Source organism: Peromyscus leucopus, chromosome 18, assembly GCF_004664715.2.
Source record: "Peromyscus leucopus breed LL Stock chromosome 18, UCI_PerLeu_2.1, whole genome shotgun sequence".
Taxonomy (NCBI): domain Eukaryota; kingdom Metazoa; phylum Chordata; class Mammalia; order Rodentia; family Cricetidae; genus Peromyscus; species Peromyscus leucopus.
The window spans coordinates 9,582,028-9,602,130 of NC_051078.1; the positions used below are offsets into that span (position 1 = coordinate 9,582,028).

General features: G+C 45.1%; 1 protein-coding gene across 1 annotated transcript in view; it reads left to right on the forward strand.

The window, feature by feature from the left end:
* Msrb3 (methionine sulfoxide reductase B3) overlaps positions 1-19,407 on the forward strand; it is a 127,768-nt gene extending 108,361 nt beyond the window's left edge. Inside the window, exons 6-7 of the mRNA XM_028869607.1 lie at positions 9,402-9,499; positions 16,290-19,407. Coding sequence (XP_028725440.1) covers positions 9,402-9,499; positions 16,290-16,463 — 272 coding nt within the window. The 3' untranslated portion in view covers positions 16,464-19,407. The remainder of the gene's footprint in view (positions 1-9,401; positions 9,500-16,289) is intronic.
* The last annotated feature ends 696 nt before the right edge of the window (positions 19,408-20,103 follow it).

The window sequence follows — 20,103 nt, forward strand, 5'->3', positions numbered from 1 at the left end:
TGTAGCCCAGGCTGGCCTCAAATTCACAGAGATCCACCTGCCTCTTCCTCCCTAGTGCTGGGATTAAAGGCGTGTGCTTATTTCTGCCTACTTTGTATCAAAAACAAAACACAATGGTCCTTTAAGGCATTCCACTGATTTGGAGTATCTTAGATTCTTAGACCACGAGATATTAGAAACAACAGAAAAAAAGATAAATACAAAGTTCAAGTTCTTCCTAAGCCTTTTTATCACTGTTGTTTAGTATCTTTAGGAGCATTTGAATAATGCTTATAGTTTTAGCATTTCTTTTTTTTTTTTTTTTTTTTTTTTTGAGACAGGGTTTCTCTGTGTAGCTTTGTGCCTTTCCTGGAACTCGCTTTGGAGACCAGGCTGGCCTCGAACTCACAGAGATTCGCCTGGCTCTGCCTCCCGAGTGCTGGGATTAAAGGCGTGCGCCACCACCGCCTGGCCCTAGTTTTAGCATTTCTAATGCTTTCATATCTCTTACTCATTTTTATTTAGAAATTCTAGGGAAGTAATGTTTCTTTAACATGCTTTGGCAAACAGAGAGACATGGGATGAATTGGAGGGGCCACCAGACAACATAGACATCATGTGTCTTCTGTGTAGCCATCACCTACCTGCTTTCCCTTCCTTTCTCTCCACCCTGGGTAAAGAGTGTGTTTAGTCGGTCCTCACAGCACTCAGCCTCCCAACCTGACACTCGTTCTTGAATTCAGGCCTTTCAGAGCTCACTGGACTTTCCGTAAATGATGTCCCTGCCATAGACCCTCTAACCTTAGAATTTCCTTTTTGGAGTCTGACCCAATTCTTGAAGCGTCTTTATCTTTTTCCACTCATTCTTAGGCCACATTTAAACACATGTCTGGATCGCCCCTCCCCTTACAGTTACCTCCTTCGTATCCTTACCTACACCATGCTTTTGTGTTCCGATGACTTTCAAATCTGTGTCTCTGGCTTAGTCTTGACTTCCGAGTCCACCTACCACTCTGCCTTCCAGGGAGTTCCCTGAGACACTGGCTTTGTGACTTGTACCAAAACGGTATGTCTACTGTGATCCAGCTGGTATTGCAGGCTGGAAGTTTTGGTTTTCTCCTTCATCAGCCCAGATACAGCATAGTCACCCAAGCCAGGGAAATCTCTTTTCTGATATTTCTCCCTAATCTCTCCCCTGTTCCCCAGCGACTTGATTTAGAGCAGTGGTTCTCAACCTGTGGGCCTCAACCCCTTTGACAAACTTCTATCAACAAAAATATTAACATTACAATTCATAACAGTAGCAATTTAGTGTTATGAAGTAGCAACGGAAATGATTTTGTGTTTGGGGGTCAGCACAGCATGAGGAACCGTAGTAAAGGGTCACAGCGTTAGGAAGGCTGAGAACCACTGTGCTAGAACATCATGGATTCTGTTTTGGTGTGTATTCTTCTCTCTGATACTCATTTCACAGTCCCTCTATTATTTTGCAGCCTGTTTCCAGAATCATCTTTTCAAAAGACAAATAGGAACATGTTGGCAGTCTACAAAGCCTCTAAGCAGCCCTGCATCATCTGATCATCCAGCCCCTAGAATACAGAGTTTAAAGAGGAGGCCAGGGTGGAAAAGATGGCTCAGCAGTTAAGAGCACTTGCTACCCTTGCAGAGGACCTGGGTTCAGTTCTCAGCACCTCCACTTGGCTGGCTTACAACTGCCTGTGACTTCAGCTCCAGGTGATGTGATGCCCTCCTCACACACACATGCATACACAAATAAATAAAAAGAAATATTTTTAAAGGTATGTAGTCTAAGTATTATTAAGTACCTTTTTGAGGTACTTAATAAAACTAGATGAACTATGGAGGAATGATTGATAAAGCCCTAGCTTCACCGGGCAATGGTGGCACACGCCTTTAATCCCAATACTCAGGAGGCAGAGGCAGGCGGATCTCTGTGAGTTCGAGGCCAGCCTGGTCTGCAAAGTGAGTTCCAGGAAAGGCGCAAAGCTACACAGAGAAACCCTGTCTCAAAAACACAAACAACAACAACAACAACAACAACAACAAAAAAACCCCAACAACAACAACAAAAAAGCCCTAGCTTCGTGTTTTTGTTTTTTGTTTTTTCCTTCTGTGATTACTGTTAACCCTTTGTCCTGCCTGGGCCTTTTGCTTCTTGAGACCCTTTGTGTCTGCAGAAATGAAATCGTGTGGTCTTCACTTAGGGGATTCTTATTCTTATCTTTGCAATGGCGAGAGAGAATGCAGCAAATTCTCAAATGATGTGAAGAACCATAAACTTGAAAAGTTGTGTAAGTAATGTCTTTCACAGACTCGGTGAGACTATCCTTACTGCTGATTCCGAAGGAGCTGGCCACACCAACGCCTTTGAGTATTAATCTCAGACACTTGCCTGCAGTCAGTTCTTAGCCACAGGGCTGAATGGAAGCCAATTACAGCTGCTTATCATAATGCTGACTTTAGTTTGCTCTGTTCATTTTGTTTTACCATGCTGAGACGCTAACCCAGAGGCCCCTCCCACCCTCCCACCAAATGCTCTTCCACCAAGCCACAAGCTCGGGCAGACTTTAGTATTGTTTGTCAGAAAGATAAACAAAAGCATAATTATTGTTGGTTGACCAAACCTTGAAGCCTTAAATCTGCTGCTTCTAACGTAAAATATTAGATTGTGGCAAAAACCTGCAATTTTATTTTCTAAGAGGTTCAGTTTCTTGTATAAGGTAGATAGAATGAGATGAATGTTTATTTCTTTCTCTCCCAAGAAACTCCTTAAAATTACTCAGAAAAGAAGTGAGAAAGGAAGAGTCCTGGAGTTTGGGGGTGCCTGTTGGGCACACAGGGAAGCCTAAGTAATCTTTTTGAGGGAAAAATGTTATGGAAATTTGTATTTGTGGATATTCCTGATTCTAAAAAGTTGCAGCCCAAAGTATGTACAACAGCTGATGCCCATCAGAATTACAAAGAAGCTCAGAGCTCTGGACTGGCAAGAACTAAATGGTGGGGTGGGGAGGAAAGCCTAAAGAGTAGGTAGACCAGTTCTCCCTCACTTTCATATTTGAAATGACAGATCATCAGTTGTCTACCTGGAAACAAACCCTAGAATACTGTTCTCATAAGATATTATTATTTGGGGCTGCTCCTGAGGTTCTGGTCCTGTGGTGTCCACTCTTTAGCCCTTTTAGGTATTGAAGGAACCTCAGAATAAGCCCTTGTCTGCCAGCAACCTTTCTATTCAGAGATAAGACTCACTGAAGGAACAGACCCACATTGTGCCTGATAGCAGGAGCAACTGTATCAGGCAATTTATCCAGCCTCCATTCTTTTTTTTTTTTTTGGTTTTTCGAGACAGAGTTTCTCTGTGTAGCTTTGCGCCTTTCCTGGAACTCACTTGGTAGACCAGGCTGGCCTCGAACTCACAGAGATCCGCCTGCCTCTGCCTCCCAAGTGCTGGGATTAAAGGTGTGCGCCACCACTGCCTGGCATAGCCTGTATATTTTTATACTTAACATGTTTTAATTAAAAATTAAAAAATGAAAACCTTGACTGATAGAAAACTTTTGTATCACTATACTATAAAAATATTTATTAACCCCCCTCCATGGTGGGAGAGAAGCATACCTTTGAACAGTGATGAAATGGGGGTGGAAAAGAGGAAATACAATTTTTACTTTGGTCAGCCTGGGAATTTGACAGTTCAGTATGGGAGAAGAAAATGTCATCCTCATTCTCTAGCTGTATAGTAAGCAAGGGTGTAGAGAGCAAACAGGTATGCACTTCCTGCTCACTTGTTTTCAACTTTGAAAGTCTGTGTGAAGAGAAACACAGAAGGTTTAGTTATACTCGGTCACCAGAATGAGTGAAGGAGCAGGCGCAGCGTGGGAAATCAGGGAGTATCGCCCTAAATTACAAGTCTTCCATGCATTCCTTTGTTCTTTCATGACACAGTGTTTTGGAGGACTGTTGGTGTGGCTAGAAATTAAGTGGTGACCAAAACAAGTCTCCCGTGTATTCTGGTCCCAGAGGCAGATATCTCCAAGCGAGGGTTTTAAAGGAAAAAATAAACATAAAAAGTTGGAAATGGGCAGGTTATTGAAGATGGGGATACTAAATCTCCATCTTTCACGATGAGAATCAACTCAAAACATCTAAAATAGCATTATCTAGTAGTAGAAGTCTCCCATACTGTGGAAACCATGGTAAGAATGTTCTTTATGAGTCTGTACCATCCATCTAACAGCCATCGTCTATAATGTTTGATTAAAGTCGAGGACTTGGTAGATGGCTATCTTCAAGTGGCTACTGTATGGAGCAGCATAGGTCTAAAGTGATCGAATCAAGAGATATTATTAGAATAAGCACCTTTAAAAACAAACGAAACAGGAAAACTATCAGTCATGGCTGCCTGTAGGAAGGTGGGGGATTGAGAGGAAACATTTCATGAGGAGCCATTTGTCTTGTGAATCTCCGCTACATGCATCCATTTCGTTGATTACTAATACTTTCGGGAGACTAGATTGCAACCAAATGGGGCCTTTGAAGGAGAGTTGAGAATCATCCTTTTTAAAAATGAGATAGAAGTCACACTGCAAATGTCAATTCTGGTGAATAATTTGGCAAGGATTAGGGACCTAAGCCCCACACAATCCTTGTCAGCAGGAGGCCTCTTATTATTTGTCTTGTTCTAGCCGAGAAGGTAAATTGTGGTCAGGGAGGCAAACAGACTCAGGCTTTTGAAAACCTCAAACTGAGACATTTTGAAATATTTAGACTTACAGAGCTGTGAGACCAGGTGTACACTAAAAATACGAAGCTTCACCCAAATTGTGCTCAAATAAAAGCTGTCGTTACTAAATACCGCTCAAGACCAACTGGAATGTAGTGTGTTCAGGCTTCCTGTCCGTTCAGATAACATTTTAGAATTACCTTTTGATTCAATAAATTCTTGTTCAGGTTTCTCCTGTTGCCTACTGACTGATCATGCAGCCACCTTACTGGGATTCCCACTCTGGTTTAGCAGGAAGGGAAGAATTCAGGGGTGGTGGACGCTGCATACTCATCCTTGTTAAGAATGGAGGACGAGCCAGGCAGTGGTGGCACATGCCTTTAATCCCAGCAGTCGGGAGGCAGAGGCAGGCGGATCTCTGAGTTCAAGGCCAGCCTGGGCTACCAAGTGAGTTCCAGGAAAGGCGCAAAACTACACAGAGAAACCCTGTCTTGAAAAACAAAACAAAAAAAAACAAAACGAATGGAGGACAAGGGTCACACTTTGTGGACACGGTGCCTTCAGCTCATTTATAACCTGTTGCTAATTTTAACAATTAACTTAAAAATAAAAAACTCTTTGAAAGGAAAGAGGAAGAGATAGGCCTGGGAAGCTGAGAAGGTTTTTTTCTAGGAAGACATTGAAGTGGAGCCTCTAAACTTTGTCCACACGACTTAAGGAGCATCAGGCCACTGTTGGGTTCTAAGGGGAATAGACTTAGACAACTGTGTCACACTACATTGTGGATAAGGGTGGAATTATTAGTCTTATTGTCATTTAAAGTCTGTTGCAGTGTAGAAAGCAACCACCGAGGGACAACTTAGTGATATCAATTTGGGTCCTCTGCTTTGGGTCAGAGATGTCAGCGAGCATGTCCTGAATTTGCCCCTTACGTACAAGAAGAATTAAGACACAACTTCGGATGACGTGGCCTGGTTGTTGAATGAAGTCAAGGCAGAATTGTTGTTGTCCAAGTTGTCTGTTTTCCTTATAGTTGCTGTGTTTATTTGCTATCTTGAGAATTCCTCCAGGGGAGAATAGATTTATTAAAAATAAGACGTTCTTGATACTAGTAGGCTGCGATCTAAAAAACACAGCTTATGTTCTTTGAAATGAAATGATAATAGGCCCAAACCCGACCTCATCAAGTAGAGACGAAGGTTCGGACTGGGGGTGGAGGCAGCCCACTGTTTATACAGGTTTTCACATGACTTTTCTTTTTAAAAGTGCATGGAACGCATCCAAAACAAATGATGTTTTGTTGGATGGGAAGACCAAAAGGAAAAGCCTAGAGAAAGGAGGAGAGATGATGTTTCTTTAATGTCAAAACTGACATAAACACACTTCCCTCTCCACCCCCTCCCTTTTGCTCAAGATAATTTTCTCAACAAGGCGCAGATTGCTTCAGTCTTTGGCTATCACTCTTTGAAGCACTCTCCTCGTCATTAGCAGGCGGGAGGGAGGGAGGGAGGGGGGCAGGGTTTCCTTTGAGGATTTTTACAGCAGCGAAGAGTCCCTCCTTTAAATACTTTCACATGATGAGGGAATTCCGCTTTCAAAGTGCTGTCACCACTCTGGGCTCCCTGTCACGAGACAATTTATTCCCGGGTGATGGTCGTCCTCAGCGGGATGGTCGTCCTCAGCGTGATTGTCGCGGAGGACGTACCTCTCCAGTGGATGGAATCGGTTTCTGGTGCCATGCACTGTCCGAGAGAGACACAGCCAAACAACCTGATGGTGTCCTTTGTCGGCCTCACCAGGGAAGGTGGCTACTGTCCTCTTCAGAAATGTGATCCGTCACAGGAATGGGTTCTCCTGTCGCTGTCCACAGATTGAGAATTGAACGGCATACTGAATATCTGATTTGTAAAGCTGCCTGCCTTCCACAGTGACCAAGGACACTGTAAATTGGAGGACTATTAAAATATCTTTACGGGTTTATTTTTAGTGTCTTCTCCAAGGTTAATAGCATAGTAAACAACAAATAAACTGTTCAGACATCATTAGTTTCCCAGCAACGATGGAATTTCTTTGAGAACCTCCTTGCTTTTTTTTTTTTTACCCTCCTTACCATGCTCTGTTCTTGAATATGGTCTTTTGGAAAATGTTGTGAACATTTAATTCAAGTTGACAAAATGCACATCTTGATGGCCAACCAGATCACTTGAATTGAGGTACAAATATAATTAAGTTTCCTCATCGCTGTTGCCTAAGGGTGAGTTGAGTTTGCTCTGTCTTTGTGGTGGTTTAAATAAGTGAATAGAAATTTATATAGCCTCCGTACTAGATCCACTCCCATCATGACTTTTGGATTTTTTTCCCCTTTGAATAATTGTGACATATGAAAACAATTAGTATTTATTATTCATTCATTACTGGCTTCCAGAAGCAAAGTCCATGTCCTGGTCAACCTAGTGACATGGGACATTAAACCAGTTCCATACAGCACATGGCCTCCTTCCTAGTAGTGTGTTCAAATGAAAGACTGCTCAGCCCTTTATAGAGGAACAAGGGGGATGTGAGAACAGAGTCCTAGGCGAATGTCAAGTTTTCCCATTCTAGCTTTGGTCCCTCTACTCACCACGTCTGTATCCTCCGCTCGCTCTCTCCCAAAGAGTTCTGCAAAATGAGTGGTCTGAATGTTCAGTGCATTTCTGCTGCTCCGTGTGCACAATAAAACAATTCCTGTCTGCACAGAGACCTTCATCTTCATCACAGGGACTGAGCCAAGTTGGCCATCGCCCTGTGTTAGAAAGGAGTGTGTGTGTGTGTGTGTGTGTGTGTGTGTGTGTGTGTGTATGCGTGTATGAGAGAATACACACACACACACACACACACACACACACACACACACACACACATTCATTTCCTCTTTCCCATAGGCCTCTGTGATTTGCTTCAGTCAGTCACCCCTTGTTTTATGCTTACTGGGAAGCATTCACGCTCTACTCTGAGCTGGGCCACAGTGAGTCAGTGAGTCTCGACCGCCTTCAAGCACATACTCCCTAGTCAGGAGGAAGGCATGAACAATGCTGGCAAACCTCAGGCGCAGAGAAACAGAAAAGACGCAGCTGTATAAAAAGCAGAGTGGCAGGGAGCAGGAGACACATCCATATCTCAGTTCCTATCTTGAATTTTAGAAATAGGGAAATGTGGAGTCTTGTCTTTTATCTTTGTACTACTGAATCAAGTGCCGAAGATTCTACATACCCCTCCCCACCCCCATGCTGATATCAGGTGCCTTAAACTGCTTTCCAATGTGTTATGCCATGCAAGATTTAAAAAGGACAGCACACCGCGTTTTCCTTTTCTTCCTAGATAAATGACTTCATTTTTCAATGTCCTTAAGTGTCACCATGAAATTTGCCCTCGTTAGCAATTGGCACTTCTTGTGGTTTCACAAAGAACCCCCGAATGTGTGAAACGGTCGTCGTAAACCAAATGGCGCTGCCTAGCATATGTTCAAGGTCTTTTTAGAGTTTATCGAGCACCGTGGGTAATGAGTTGCTTACAGCATCGAGTCTCCAAAGAGTGGAGCAGTGAGATGCTCAGGGTCAGACTTTCCTGGTGGCTAGCAGTCCCGAGTTCACATAAAGGAACTGAGAGTGTTTTAGCTCCTGCTGCTAAGTCTCGCGATGGCTGTAAAGCCTGCACTCTGGTGGAGTTGGAGAATGAGGAGTTTGGGCGAGTTTCGGAAGAAAACTTGGCCAGGAGCTAATTTGCTGGAAACTGGAAATCCTGTTGTTGGAGTTTGCGTAGCGTTTCCTTTCAGTGTGTGTATTAAAAAAGTGAAACACCCTGTTTTTAAGTGGCTCTTCCTTTCTGTGGGAACAAATGGCCTCGGAAAGAGAAGACATTAGTTACACTCAGCAGCCTCTTATCTCTTTCCTCACTAAACTTCAGGAGCTCACACATCTTTGGAGGAAATGTTACAAAAACAAGAACCAACAATGCTTTGTGTATTCAAACTCTCTGCTCACCGAGAGTTTCTTAAATTATGATTTTTAAAAAAAATGGTTATAATGCATGGAAATTGGAGGGGAAGATGCTATTTGAGAAATAGTGCTCTCTCTAGCTGCCTGGGCATGCTGTTCTCTGGACTTTTCCTAGGAAATGAGCAAGAGGTTCACCCACAAGATTCATGGTGTGGACCAGCTACACTTTAGACCAGGGAAGAAAGTCGATGGAGCTAGTTAATAGGATAAGCACCCTCTTTATTTTGACCCTATAAAACTGAGAATTGGAAAGACATGCGCTTCTAATGAAGTCTGAAATGGTTGGAAACAATGACATCTGGATCAATCAGCTGCTTTGGAAAATGCCACAATGGAAGATTAATAGTGCTTCTAAGTCATGCCTCATGACTCTGAAGACAAGAGAAAGTGGTGACGGAGAGCTTTGGAAATCTTGGAATGCTCTCAAACTACCAGTTGAGCCCAGGCTGACTCAGGAAACAGGAACACACACCAGCTCAGCTGCTGTCTCAGTGCGAGGAAAGGGTTAAACTGCTATGCAATTGTATGGCCCTCTCTTCCAGGTTGAAGAGGCCTAGCTCTTGTCCCAGCTAAGGCTTGACTTTGCTTTGCTTGCTCGAGACTGGAAACTAACCCGAGGTTTTGTCTCCTCCCTTTGGGTCCAGGTTGGCCTTCCTTTCATGACGTGATCAGTTCTGAGGCCATCGAGTTCACAGACGACTTTTCCCATGGGATACACAGAGTGGAAACAAGCTGTTCTCAGGTGAGTTGACCCCGGCCTGCATCCCCAGGACGGGCCCACTGTGTGCTGCGGACACATCCGGGGCTCCTCATTGTGCTTACACGTAGTAAGGATAGGCCAAGGGACTGTTCACAAGAAGGACAGACAAACATGCTGGACCCCTTTTAAAGTCTGAATGGCACCTCCGTCTTCAGATGTCTATCAAGACTCACACGGTGTCAGTCATTGGCTTCAGTAACATTGAACAGTCAGTGACTGGCAGCGGGGAGTTCTTCCATCTGACCTGCCACAGTGGTGAATGGGGCATTTGCAGGGTATGCGATGATTTTGTTATCTAGCCTTGCATAGGCTCATGTAACGAAAGCTTCTCCTCCGCAGCTCTGTTACCCAGTCTTTATTTGTAATGTCTCTAATGGCTGTGACCCAAGTGCAGTCTGTGACGATCTCTGACGTGGCTTTTCCTGGGTAGAGGTTGGAGAGAAGCCATCAGAAACGGAAGTTCAGTGCTAGGCTCGTTAGCCCTCTCTTTCTATGTGTCCCTATTTCCAATGATGCTCTATTTGGGTCTGCCCCATTCTTCTGTACCCCAATGAATGATCCCTCTAAAGAAGAAAGTGAAAATGCTTTGAGGGGGAAGCTAAAGTAGTTAAAGCGTTGAGAGACTGAAACTTCCTGGTATTTTGTGGCGTAACAAGAAGACAGCGGAAATGCCCATCCCGAGAAAGAGCCCCCGCATACTCTCCAGGAAGTGGTTCAGTTTGCATCTGTCCCAGCAAGTGAAAGGAAGGTTCTGAGGACTGGGGTACTGACTGGAAGATGTTTTTGTACAGAGGAGGAAAGAGAGGTACTGCTGGGCAGCCACATGGGCGGAGTGGCCACCCTGTGGGCTTCCCTTGGGACTCATCTGCCTGTCCTTTATCCGGCTTCTCACCTGCAGCAGGTGCAAGATTCTTGGACAGTAGATGGTGTTTTTATGGCTGAGAGGGAAGGACAGTTGTTTGAACCTAACCATCTGGTGAATTTTTGTGTTCTCTTTTTAATTACTAAATTTGATCTTTGACAACTTTGTACATGTAGACGATACATGCTGAGCATTTCTGTTTTCAGTTAAAAAATAAGGTTATCAAGTATACCTATCTTCCACAGAGGAAGATCCCCCCCGCCCACCTTGAAAAGCATAATTCCTCATTTATTTAACTCATGGTTCTAGTTTGCCCAGCTCCGAGAAATACATCATCATGGTAATGGAGCTCTCACATGCTGGGTTTGAGCTCCAGAAACCCTAATTTAATTGTACCGAGCATCGCCTACACAGCATCATTTTCTAGTGTTCTCCTGGCTGATGCGCATAATAACCTTATTCTCCTCATTTTACAGTTGGGGAAACTGAGTCCCAGAGAAGGCAGTTGTTTGGGTAAAGTTGTGTAGCTCTAATAGCGGAGCTGAGACTTGCGCTTAGATTCCAGAACATGCTGTTGAACAGGGGTGTGTATAGGGTAGGGAAGTCACTACAAAAGGCCACATTGGAAGAGATATTTAGAAACTTCACGATTCCACAGCATTTGCCTTAATGTGATGCAGTTTTTCATTAAACTGAATTATTATTGATAATACAATAACTGTCACAGAAATCAACTGAAATGATCTATTCATGCATCTAAAATTTTTGACAAAAGATAATAACATAAGCAGGATGGTACTCTGTAATTTGTAGTGTAGGTAAATGGTAACTAGCAAACTCTTAAGGCTAATAGCTCTCTCTCTCTCTCATATATACGAGGGTGTGTGTGTGTGTGTGTGTGTGTGTGTGTGTGTGTGTGTGTGTATGCACAGGTGTGCATGCATGTGCAACCTCCTCTCAGATATGTACACTGCAGCCTGTGTGTGTGTGTGGAGGTCAGAGAACAACTTGCAGAAGTCATTTCTCTCCTTCCAGTGTGTGGATTCCAGGGATGGAACCCAGATTCCCCTGCGGCTCTGTGGCAAATGACTTTACCAAATGAGCCATCTCACCAGGGTCCCCTCTTTTTAAAAACCGTTTTACATACCTACTTTCCCCATAATGTATTTTAAGTTCTAAGTTCTCTAAACAAGTTTTTAAAGGAAGGCACGGGGAAACTGAGTCAGGAGAGACTGACTCTCAAGTCCCTCATTTCTGGTGCTTGTGTCTATTTCCTATCATTCATGATTGGAATAATCTTCCTCCTGTCCCTGTGCCTGGCAGAGGGGCATCAGTAACAGCTAAGGAAAGGCCTTTATTAAGGTGTCCTGAGGTGACCAAAGAGACGGTCAAAATGAGGTACCTCTTACAAAAAGGTGTCCAGCGCTTGGCCCTGTGGCAAAGGACACCGTTTCTCTCTGTTGTCATGGGGAGCTAGCAGGGACCTGTTTCCACCACAACACTTCCATTTCCATCTCCTCCATCCTCCACCCTCCACGTTTCCTCACCAGACTGCTTGACTCTGCCCTCAAAAGGCTTGGCCTTTACTCAGAGGGACACACTGCTTCTCTTCTGGGTTCAGAGGCTCCAGGAGTACTTATCTGGCCTGGTCTCCCCAGTCCCCCTCCCCAGCTGGTAAGGAGCACTCTGCCAGGGGCTTAAAGTGAGTCAAAGAGGTACGCTTTCAGAGTTAGTGATAGATAGTCCAGCGAAGTCAGCCCTTCCCAGCAATATCGGAAAAAATTCAGGTTGGAATTCTCCATCTGGAGTGAGGGCAGGCCTAATACATGGCTTCACTTTGTTTAATAATCTCGAAGGAAACCATCAAAACCAAGTTCACTCAAGCTGTAGTCTTTTGGCTACTGATGCCGTTGCCGCTGTAGCCTGCCCTAGAGTCCTTTCAATTTGTTTTAGATCATTTATTAATTCACCTCATTAACCAAATCTACAGGAAGGCGAATACCCACACATAGGAAGAACGTTTCAGAAGTGAAGCAATTTTTAGTAAAACTCCAAGCCTTATTAATCTTCTGCCGATGACAACGCCTATATTGCTGATGATTAAAGATACCCAGGTGTCACGGTGGGGCTTCAGACTCGCAGCTCATCTCTCTTTTTCTTGATCTTTCAGTAAAACCATAATCCCGAACTGGTGACTTCACAATCGTTTCCTTGACAAAAGATTAATATTGCAAGCCCGGAGAAACGGGGGGCCCCCTCCTTGCACACAGGTGCCCCGAGGAACCATGGGAGGAAACAGCACTAAACGCAGAGTAAATTGCCTTCCTTTTGAAAACTCTTTTCTTCTCTTTCCCTTCTTGCCCATGTGCCCGAGTATAAAAGCCTAGCTTTGAAAGTGCTTCCCGCTGCAGATCAAACACTTGAGAGAAATTGACAGTCAAAAAGCCCACCACGCATCCCAGAGCAGCGGGGAGAAAGGCCCCTCGCCCGGAGGGAAATCCGTCAGTGCCAGGCTGTGCCACTGTAGGGAATGCACCGCTTGCGTTTCTTAGACCCATGGTGGAGACCTGCAGGCAGCTTCCGAGGACTCAAGTCAAACTCGATTCTTGGTCTCTTCTCTAGGAGACCCTTTCTCTGGTTCTTTGCAGGCTCCCTTCCTGCACATTCCTGATGGCGAGTCCAAGAGAGGATGGACTGCCCCCCCCCCCCCCCCCGCGCACCCCCCAGAGAATTGATTTTCCCTTTTGAACTGTTTTCATGTGCACCTTTGGAATAAAGACCAGAGTGCTCAGGTGCCGTCTTTCCCCCGGAAAAATAAAGAGCTGCGTAAGCACCAAGAGAACTCTGAAAGCACACACACTAGAGAGATTCTATCCTGGATGAAATCACTAACAGCAGGTTTCAGAGATTTCTTCATCAGGCCACCAGTTTGTTTCAGTTACTACCATGTGTGCCGAGTGATCCCAGTGCGTTGCCAATTGGCGGGGGCCGGGGAGGCAGAGCTCGCAGGCGGCTAAGGAAACAATGTATCACTGACAACTTCCATCCATCATCGCAGACTCCGGCCGGCCGGCTGGGCTAGAAGCTGGAGCGAATGGGCTCCATGTGCGCTCCCTTTGTCCTGTGTACTTTTTTTTATGCCCAGACCTGTATACCTGAGCAGAAGCCTGCTGGGTGGGTAGTCATTCCTGAAAGACAGCAGGCAATGAGTGGCAGGCACCAGTGCGGTGGCAGAGAGAGACGTGGGCACCTGTGCTCCCCTACCCTCCGCCATCTGGGCGTGCTGCGAGCCTGGCTGTGGTTTCTCAACCTGCCGAACCATGTCACACTTGGACACCGGCTCCTCACGCTGTGGTGACCCCCAACTGTAAAATTACTTTTGCAACTGTAATTTTGCTACTGTAATGAATCATAATGTAAATATCCGATACGCAGGAGATCTGGCGTGCGACCCCGAAAAGGGGTGGTGACCCACAGGTTGAGAACCACTGCTCTAGAGTCTCTTGTGACAGGCGCCCTGATGTCATCTGTCGTTTGCTGGCGGATAGCTGCTGCCGTCTCCTGTGTCTTTTCTCTTTACCTTTTACTTGTCTCAGGGATACATTTTGAAAGTGGAACTTGCCTTTCTGTTCAATCAGAGGACCGGTTACTAGTTAGCAGACAAAAGGACATATTGAAAATCAACCTAGTTCAACAGATTGAATGTCTGCCATTTGGTTTTCTGAAAAAAAAAAAAAAAAATGACGTAGGAAGCGTAGACCACGTCACTTCCAACTGGCTTCAAACCTGTCCTTCTCACACTTTTTTGAAAGGGAGGCGTGCTCGTACGAGACGGTTAATGAATGGAAGCAGCATGGTTTGTTTTGCCCAGCAAGCTGTGTTCCTTCGATAACTACTGATGCGCACGCGCGCGCACACATGCACGCCTACACACGCACACCCCCCACCTCGGGCTTTGACGTGCCGGCCGCCCCTCTCAGATGCTGAGGGATCCAAGCGCCCGATCTGCACCTGAGATCAGTCACTGTGAATACGAGTTCCTGTCGGCCTGCTCCTTGAATGCGGTGGCAGGCAGGAATAGGTGTTTTCCTGTGTCCACGGGGCGAGCACATGGAGTTTCCCTTCTGGGTCTTAGCTGCCGATCCCTGACTGTTTGGTCACAGTTGTTTATAGAAGGGAGAGCAATCCGAACTGTCATCTTTGGTATTACCTAAACCTGCACAGAATGTGGTAAAATAATGGAAGATTTTTTTTTTAAGGCCTGTTTCATATTTTCCAGGCAATTGATCAAATCAGTTCAGGGTTCATTTTTAGTTCTTTAATAAACCGACACAGTGTGTTGTCAGGAATATAGGATGCCCCTCTAACATGGAAACGCCGAGGTGCTGTTGGTGCTGGTTATTGGTGACTAGAGGACCCTTTTGGATCGAGCTTCGCACCTTCGGAGGGAGCAACTGAGGCCCTAGGCATTTCTGCTGTGATGAGAACCCTCCATCATTTCTGTCTCCCCTCTGCACTTGTAGTTCAACCCTAGTCCCTTGTCAATCCATACGCCCTTCTCCATGGGAGGAATAGAGGAAGCCATCCATAAGCCATCCCTGTCGACCTTTTACCTAAATCTTCACTCCTTCCTCCCATGGCCATTTCCCTCATGTGTGTTTCCAAAGCCACCAAGGAGGCCTCTGACACCTTGATACGTCCCCCTCGCCCCCGTCTGCTCCCCTAGGCTGATTTCTACTGGCCACACTTTTTTTAGTCACTGATTTTCTTTTTTTATTGTCGGTATCTCCCACTGGTAAATAAGTGCACAGAGGCCAGGGATTGTTGCCTGAATCTTCAGAGTGGAGGACAGTGCCTGGCACGTCACAGGTGTGCCGTAGTTACCATTTAAACAAGTCAGTGGAAAGCATTGAGTCCAGCCATTGGCTTCTTGGCGGCACGATGAGCAAGTCCTCTGTTCCCCAAGCCTGTTGAAGGCGGTTCGCTGATGCCTCCGTCTCCTTGCCCCGTCCCACACACATGGGAGATGTGTGTGTGTGTGGTGCACGTTACCATCTAGAGCTCCACTCAGCTTCAAAACAGTGAGCACTGGCGTTTATTCGGTAGCCAGTCTTTGCAGAGAAGCTGCATCCGGCCACTGCATCCCGTCTTTTAGACTCAGCATAACAACTGCCCTTCCCACTGGCTCTTTCTTTTCCTCGGTGTTTTGATGAACAGCCTCTTTCTTCTCTGCATATTTAGTTCATTTGGGGGTGGGACAGTGTGACAATCCACTGATCGGACGCTAGGATAAAGCAACTGTGTGACCTGGGGACTTTCCACCTACACACTTGCAGCTTTGGCGACCATGACATAAATCTCCCGAGTCTTGCCGCCGCTTCGCTGGGTTCCAAGAGCATCCAGCGCTGATGTTAAGTTTTACTGCCCATGAAAACAACCATCGCCCTCTGTCATGGCCAGTTAAACAGTATCTTTTCCAGTGGACTTCCTCATATCTGAAACCCACCCATCCAAAGCCAAAAGTCATGCCAGGGGGAAGAGATTTCACTCTGCCCTGTTTCTTACAAGGGGAGATCAAGGGTCAATTCAATTCAAAAAAAAAAAAAAAAAAAAAAAAAATTGCTGCAGCCTTTTTCCAGCTGGCTGAGAGAGTTCACAGATCAAAACGTACAGTGGCTCCTAAAGGATTTCTGATACGCACAGTTCCAGTGTTTTTTATTCTCGGCATGTGGTACAAAGCCTGTCTGAGACCATCCCGGCAGCTACGGACAGGCAGATTAGAAATGGTCCAGGGTGCTTTCCATCATGTCTACACAGGCCAGCCCTCCACTCGAACGGCTTACCCTGCATTCCCCTCGACCTACTCTGTGCGTGCGTGCGTCTGCCTCACACAGCCTTTCTCTCTTGCAGTGTGGCGCCCATCTCGGGCACATTTTTGATGATGGACCTCGTCCGACTGGCAAAAGGTACTGCATCAATTCGGCCTCCTTGTCTTTCGCGCCCACAGACAGCAGCGAGGCAGAAGGAGGAGGCGGCGGCAGAGAGAATGGCAGCCCAGCATCGGCAGACAGAGCAGAGCTGTAGAATCCGGGAGAGCGGCGGGAACAAAGTGTACTTAATGCACAGCTGATTGAAAAACCAAAAAGTGGTTTATCGTAGCAGAGTTATTTTTTTCAGAAGCTATAAGGGCAGTTTATGCTATTGAAATTGTTCTCTCTCTCTCTCTCTCTCTCTCTCTCTCTCTCTCTCTCTCAGACGGGAGTTCTGCCCATCCATGTATTCTGCTTTGCGAGGTCAACAACTATGTGTAGGTCTTGCAAATGGAGATAGCTTTGTGGAGCTTTTCCACAAGCTTCTAAGTGGCCTTGGCTTTGTTTTCTTCCAGCACATACCTTCCTTTGGTTTTGTGGTGGGTACACCCCTTTTGCCTAAGAGGTGGAGGCTGTTTGGTCTCCTAAGGAGAAATCAGAGCTGGTGCTCGGGGCAGAGAGCAGAGTTGGGAAAGCCAGGGTATGCAGACATGTGGCCTTATGATAAAGATGGAGTGATGTCTTAAATTTCTAGGCTCTGTGGAAAGTCTGAGCTAAGGTTTTTTTCTCACTAAAAGGGTGTGAAGGTCTAAAGTCGTTCCTTATGTTAGATTGTTGCCAGATCTGAGCAGGCTCTCTGAGGGTTGTGGCAGAGACGTAAACGTTACCTCGTGGGCAGGTCTTTATTTTATATTATTTCCCATTGACAATAACGGAATGTAAGACAACTGTAAAATGCTGCACCCTGGTTTTGTCCAAAGCTCACAAAGAAGAATTCTTGCCTGTTGCCTTTGTATAAGCATTTCTCTCCACACCTATGAGAACTACATCTGGGTGAACATTTTAGAAGATTACCCAGTGCAAAATAAAATATGAGGGACAACATACTTCATCAAGGCGGTAGAAAAGAGAAAGATCAGAGACCAAATATGAAGTCTTGAGTACTAAATAATCCCATGCTGTGCAAAAAAAGGCCAATAGAATATTACAGGTACCACACCTAAACCAAACCTATACATAGCATCAGGCAGCCTGTGGAAAGATGTTGGGCATTAAGACAGGATAGTCAGGCCCAAGTTCCACACTTCACTGTTTATACAAGGGACAAGCCATTTAGCCGCATTGTGCCTATATCTTCATGTACACAATAGGACTCATATGTTTATAAAATATATTGATACTCTCAGGGCAAAGTGACTATATTGCTATACAATTAAGATCAGTATTTGTAAAGTCACAATAATGTGGTTTAATCACCTCAAAGGCCGTAGCGCAGGCATTCGTGATGGGAAGCAGAGGTGGATTCGGTTGGTTGGCATGGAAACAGATGGACCGAAAGCCAGACTTCTTCCTTGTAGCAATATGGCAAGTTTTGCTTGGAGAAGCTCGGCATGGTTGCTTGAGGTTTTCACAGTGCTGAACAAGGGTGATAGACGTTACCAAACACTGTAGCCAGGCGTGAGTCTTATGACTCACAAATCAACATCGTGATTTTGAATGCTGATTCTGAAATTCTCCTTTAAAAGGTATTTATGTTTCTATTTTTTTTTTCTTTTTTTGTGAAGACTGGCATCTTTCCTCATAAGCATTAATGACAAATGGTGAGGAGGGTGGACATGTGACAGCTGTAGACACAATGAGAAGCATGAAAAGTTGGGACAAGTCAAGATTGAGATGCCCATGTCTGGAAGCTTCTGGGCTTCTCCGGGTACCTCCTGGGGATCCTGGCATCCTGATGAGTCTTCACTGTCCCACAGTTTTAGAGAAGTTCATGTTAACAGGGACACACAGGAAAGTCACCCGAGCCCCAGTCCCTGCCCAGCCAGATGTTTCACCCCAAGCCCAGGGCTCCTCTGGACTTCATAGGTTTCGCTCTCCTCTAGAAACAAGAGGAAAATTTCAGACAAGGCATCCAGATTACTGTAGGAGTCTTTGCAACACCATGAAGGATCCCATGTAGGGTTGCTAAGGACAGACATGGGTCTCTCATGGCATTGGCACAACTTGGCATCTATCCTTCAGAGACACACACAACCCTTCCTGCCCACTCCCATCTGTAGCCTCCCCAGGGTTCCTTGGTTATGAGCCACAGTGTTGGAGTAAACTAAAGAAGATAAATGAGGAGTTTCTTCCTCCCCAGAGACTTTGGGTTCTTACTCTCTTTTCATTTTTATATACTATAGCATTAAACACACACACACACACACACACACACACACACACACACACACACACACACACAAAGAGCCCATAATAATAAGAACCCTGCTTTCTGTTACTTTTTTTTTTTTTAACAAAAGCCAGCTTCCTCCAGCACCAACTTTTAAAAAGTATATAATATCCATTGAAAGAAAGATGTGTGTATGCTGTTTAATTCCAGATTGCTTTTTGGGCTTAAGTGGTATCAGATTTCAGTATATTTCTGTCTAACGTTAAAGAAATATATTGCTAAAATGTCAGTGAGCAATAATGTCAGCTGTCAAGTGTTAGATTTATTTTCGCAGGATATGGAGTGCAGTGAACTGAGGCAATATGGTGAGGTGTATGTGATCTGCGCGAGTTCTGCCATTTAACACAGGGGATGCATGGTCTTCCGTGTCCGCATCCCCAGCTCCAAGTGCGCCATTGGGCAATGCAGAGATTTGCTGGTAAGCAGGAAGTGTGTCCAGATGAGCTTACCGGAGAGAGCAGAAGGCAGCACCATCAGTTGTATTCCGTGTACTCACACTTTTCATTTCTATGTATTTAAAATCCCAATACAAAAGACAGAGCAGTTGGAACCGAGCCTCCGTAGGTTGTCTAAAATGCCTTGCTTTTGATATGAAAAACGATGCGAATTAGTACAATTTGTTCTGAGGGTTGTGTATGACTCTTGACGTAGAATGCTTTTTAACAACTTTTCTCCTAATAGTTTAAAACTTTTGAAAAGTGACATGAAACCTTTTCCTACATACGTTGTATACAGAAGTTAGGTAATAAAGTTTCTTTATAAAAATGCCTCTCTTCTCTGTTTCCTGAAGACTATTTTATTTCCAGTACGGCTGCCCACCATGCAGTGACTACTGTAGACTTCCCTACTGGCGCGTCCGCCCTCTGTGCCCTAGGAGAGTTCTCCTCTGCTATGGCCTTTAGAACTTGGGGACTCCTTGTACCCCAGGTCACAAGAAAGCCTCTAGGAATCCTCAAGGCCAGGGAAAAGGAAGGCATTCATACATTCCTTCAGACTTTACCTCCCCACAGCAGAGTCTTTAGCAGCTCCTTGGTGTGTTCGTGCTAAAATATGCTTTGGAAATTTCCCCCGTGGACTACAGGCATGAGAATGCAGGGCCAGTGCTGTGCTGCCGAGGCTGTGGTAAAATGGCCAACACTTGCGCAAATGTCAAGGGTTGGTCCCTGGAAGAGGAAGTGCAGATGTCCCCACTGCTCATGGCTTAATTTTTACCTTGAAAAGTCATCTCTACAAATGGGGCAATAGTGGCTCATTCTGCAATCCCAGAATTTAGGACACTGAGGCAGGAGAATCACTGTGAGTTTGAGGTCAGTCAGTCTGGACTACCTAGTGAGTTCCAATGTAGCCTGGGCTACAATGTGAGACCCTGTCTCTGAGAACCAAAATAAAATAAGAACTCATCTACAGATAGATTTTGATATAATATTATTTGTTGTTGAAATGTTTGGGGTTTTTTGTTGTTGTT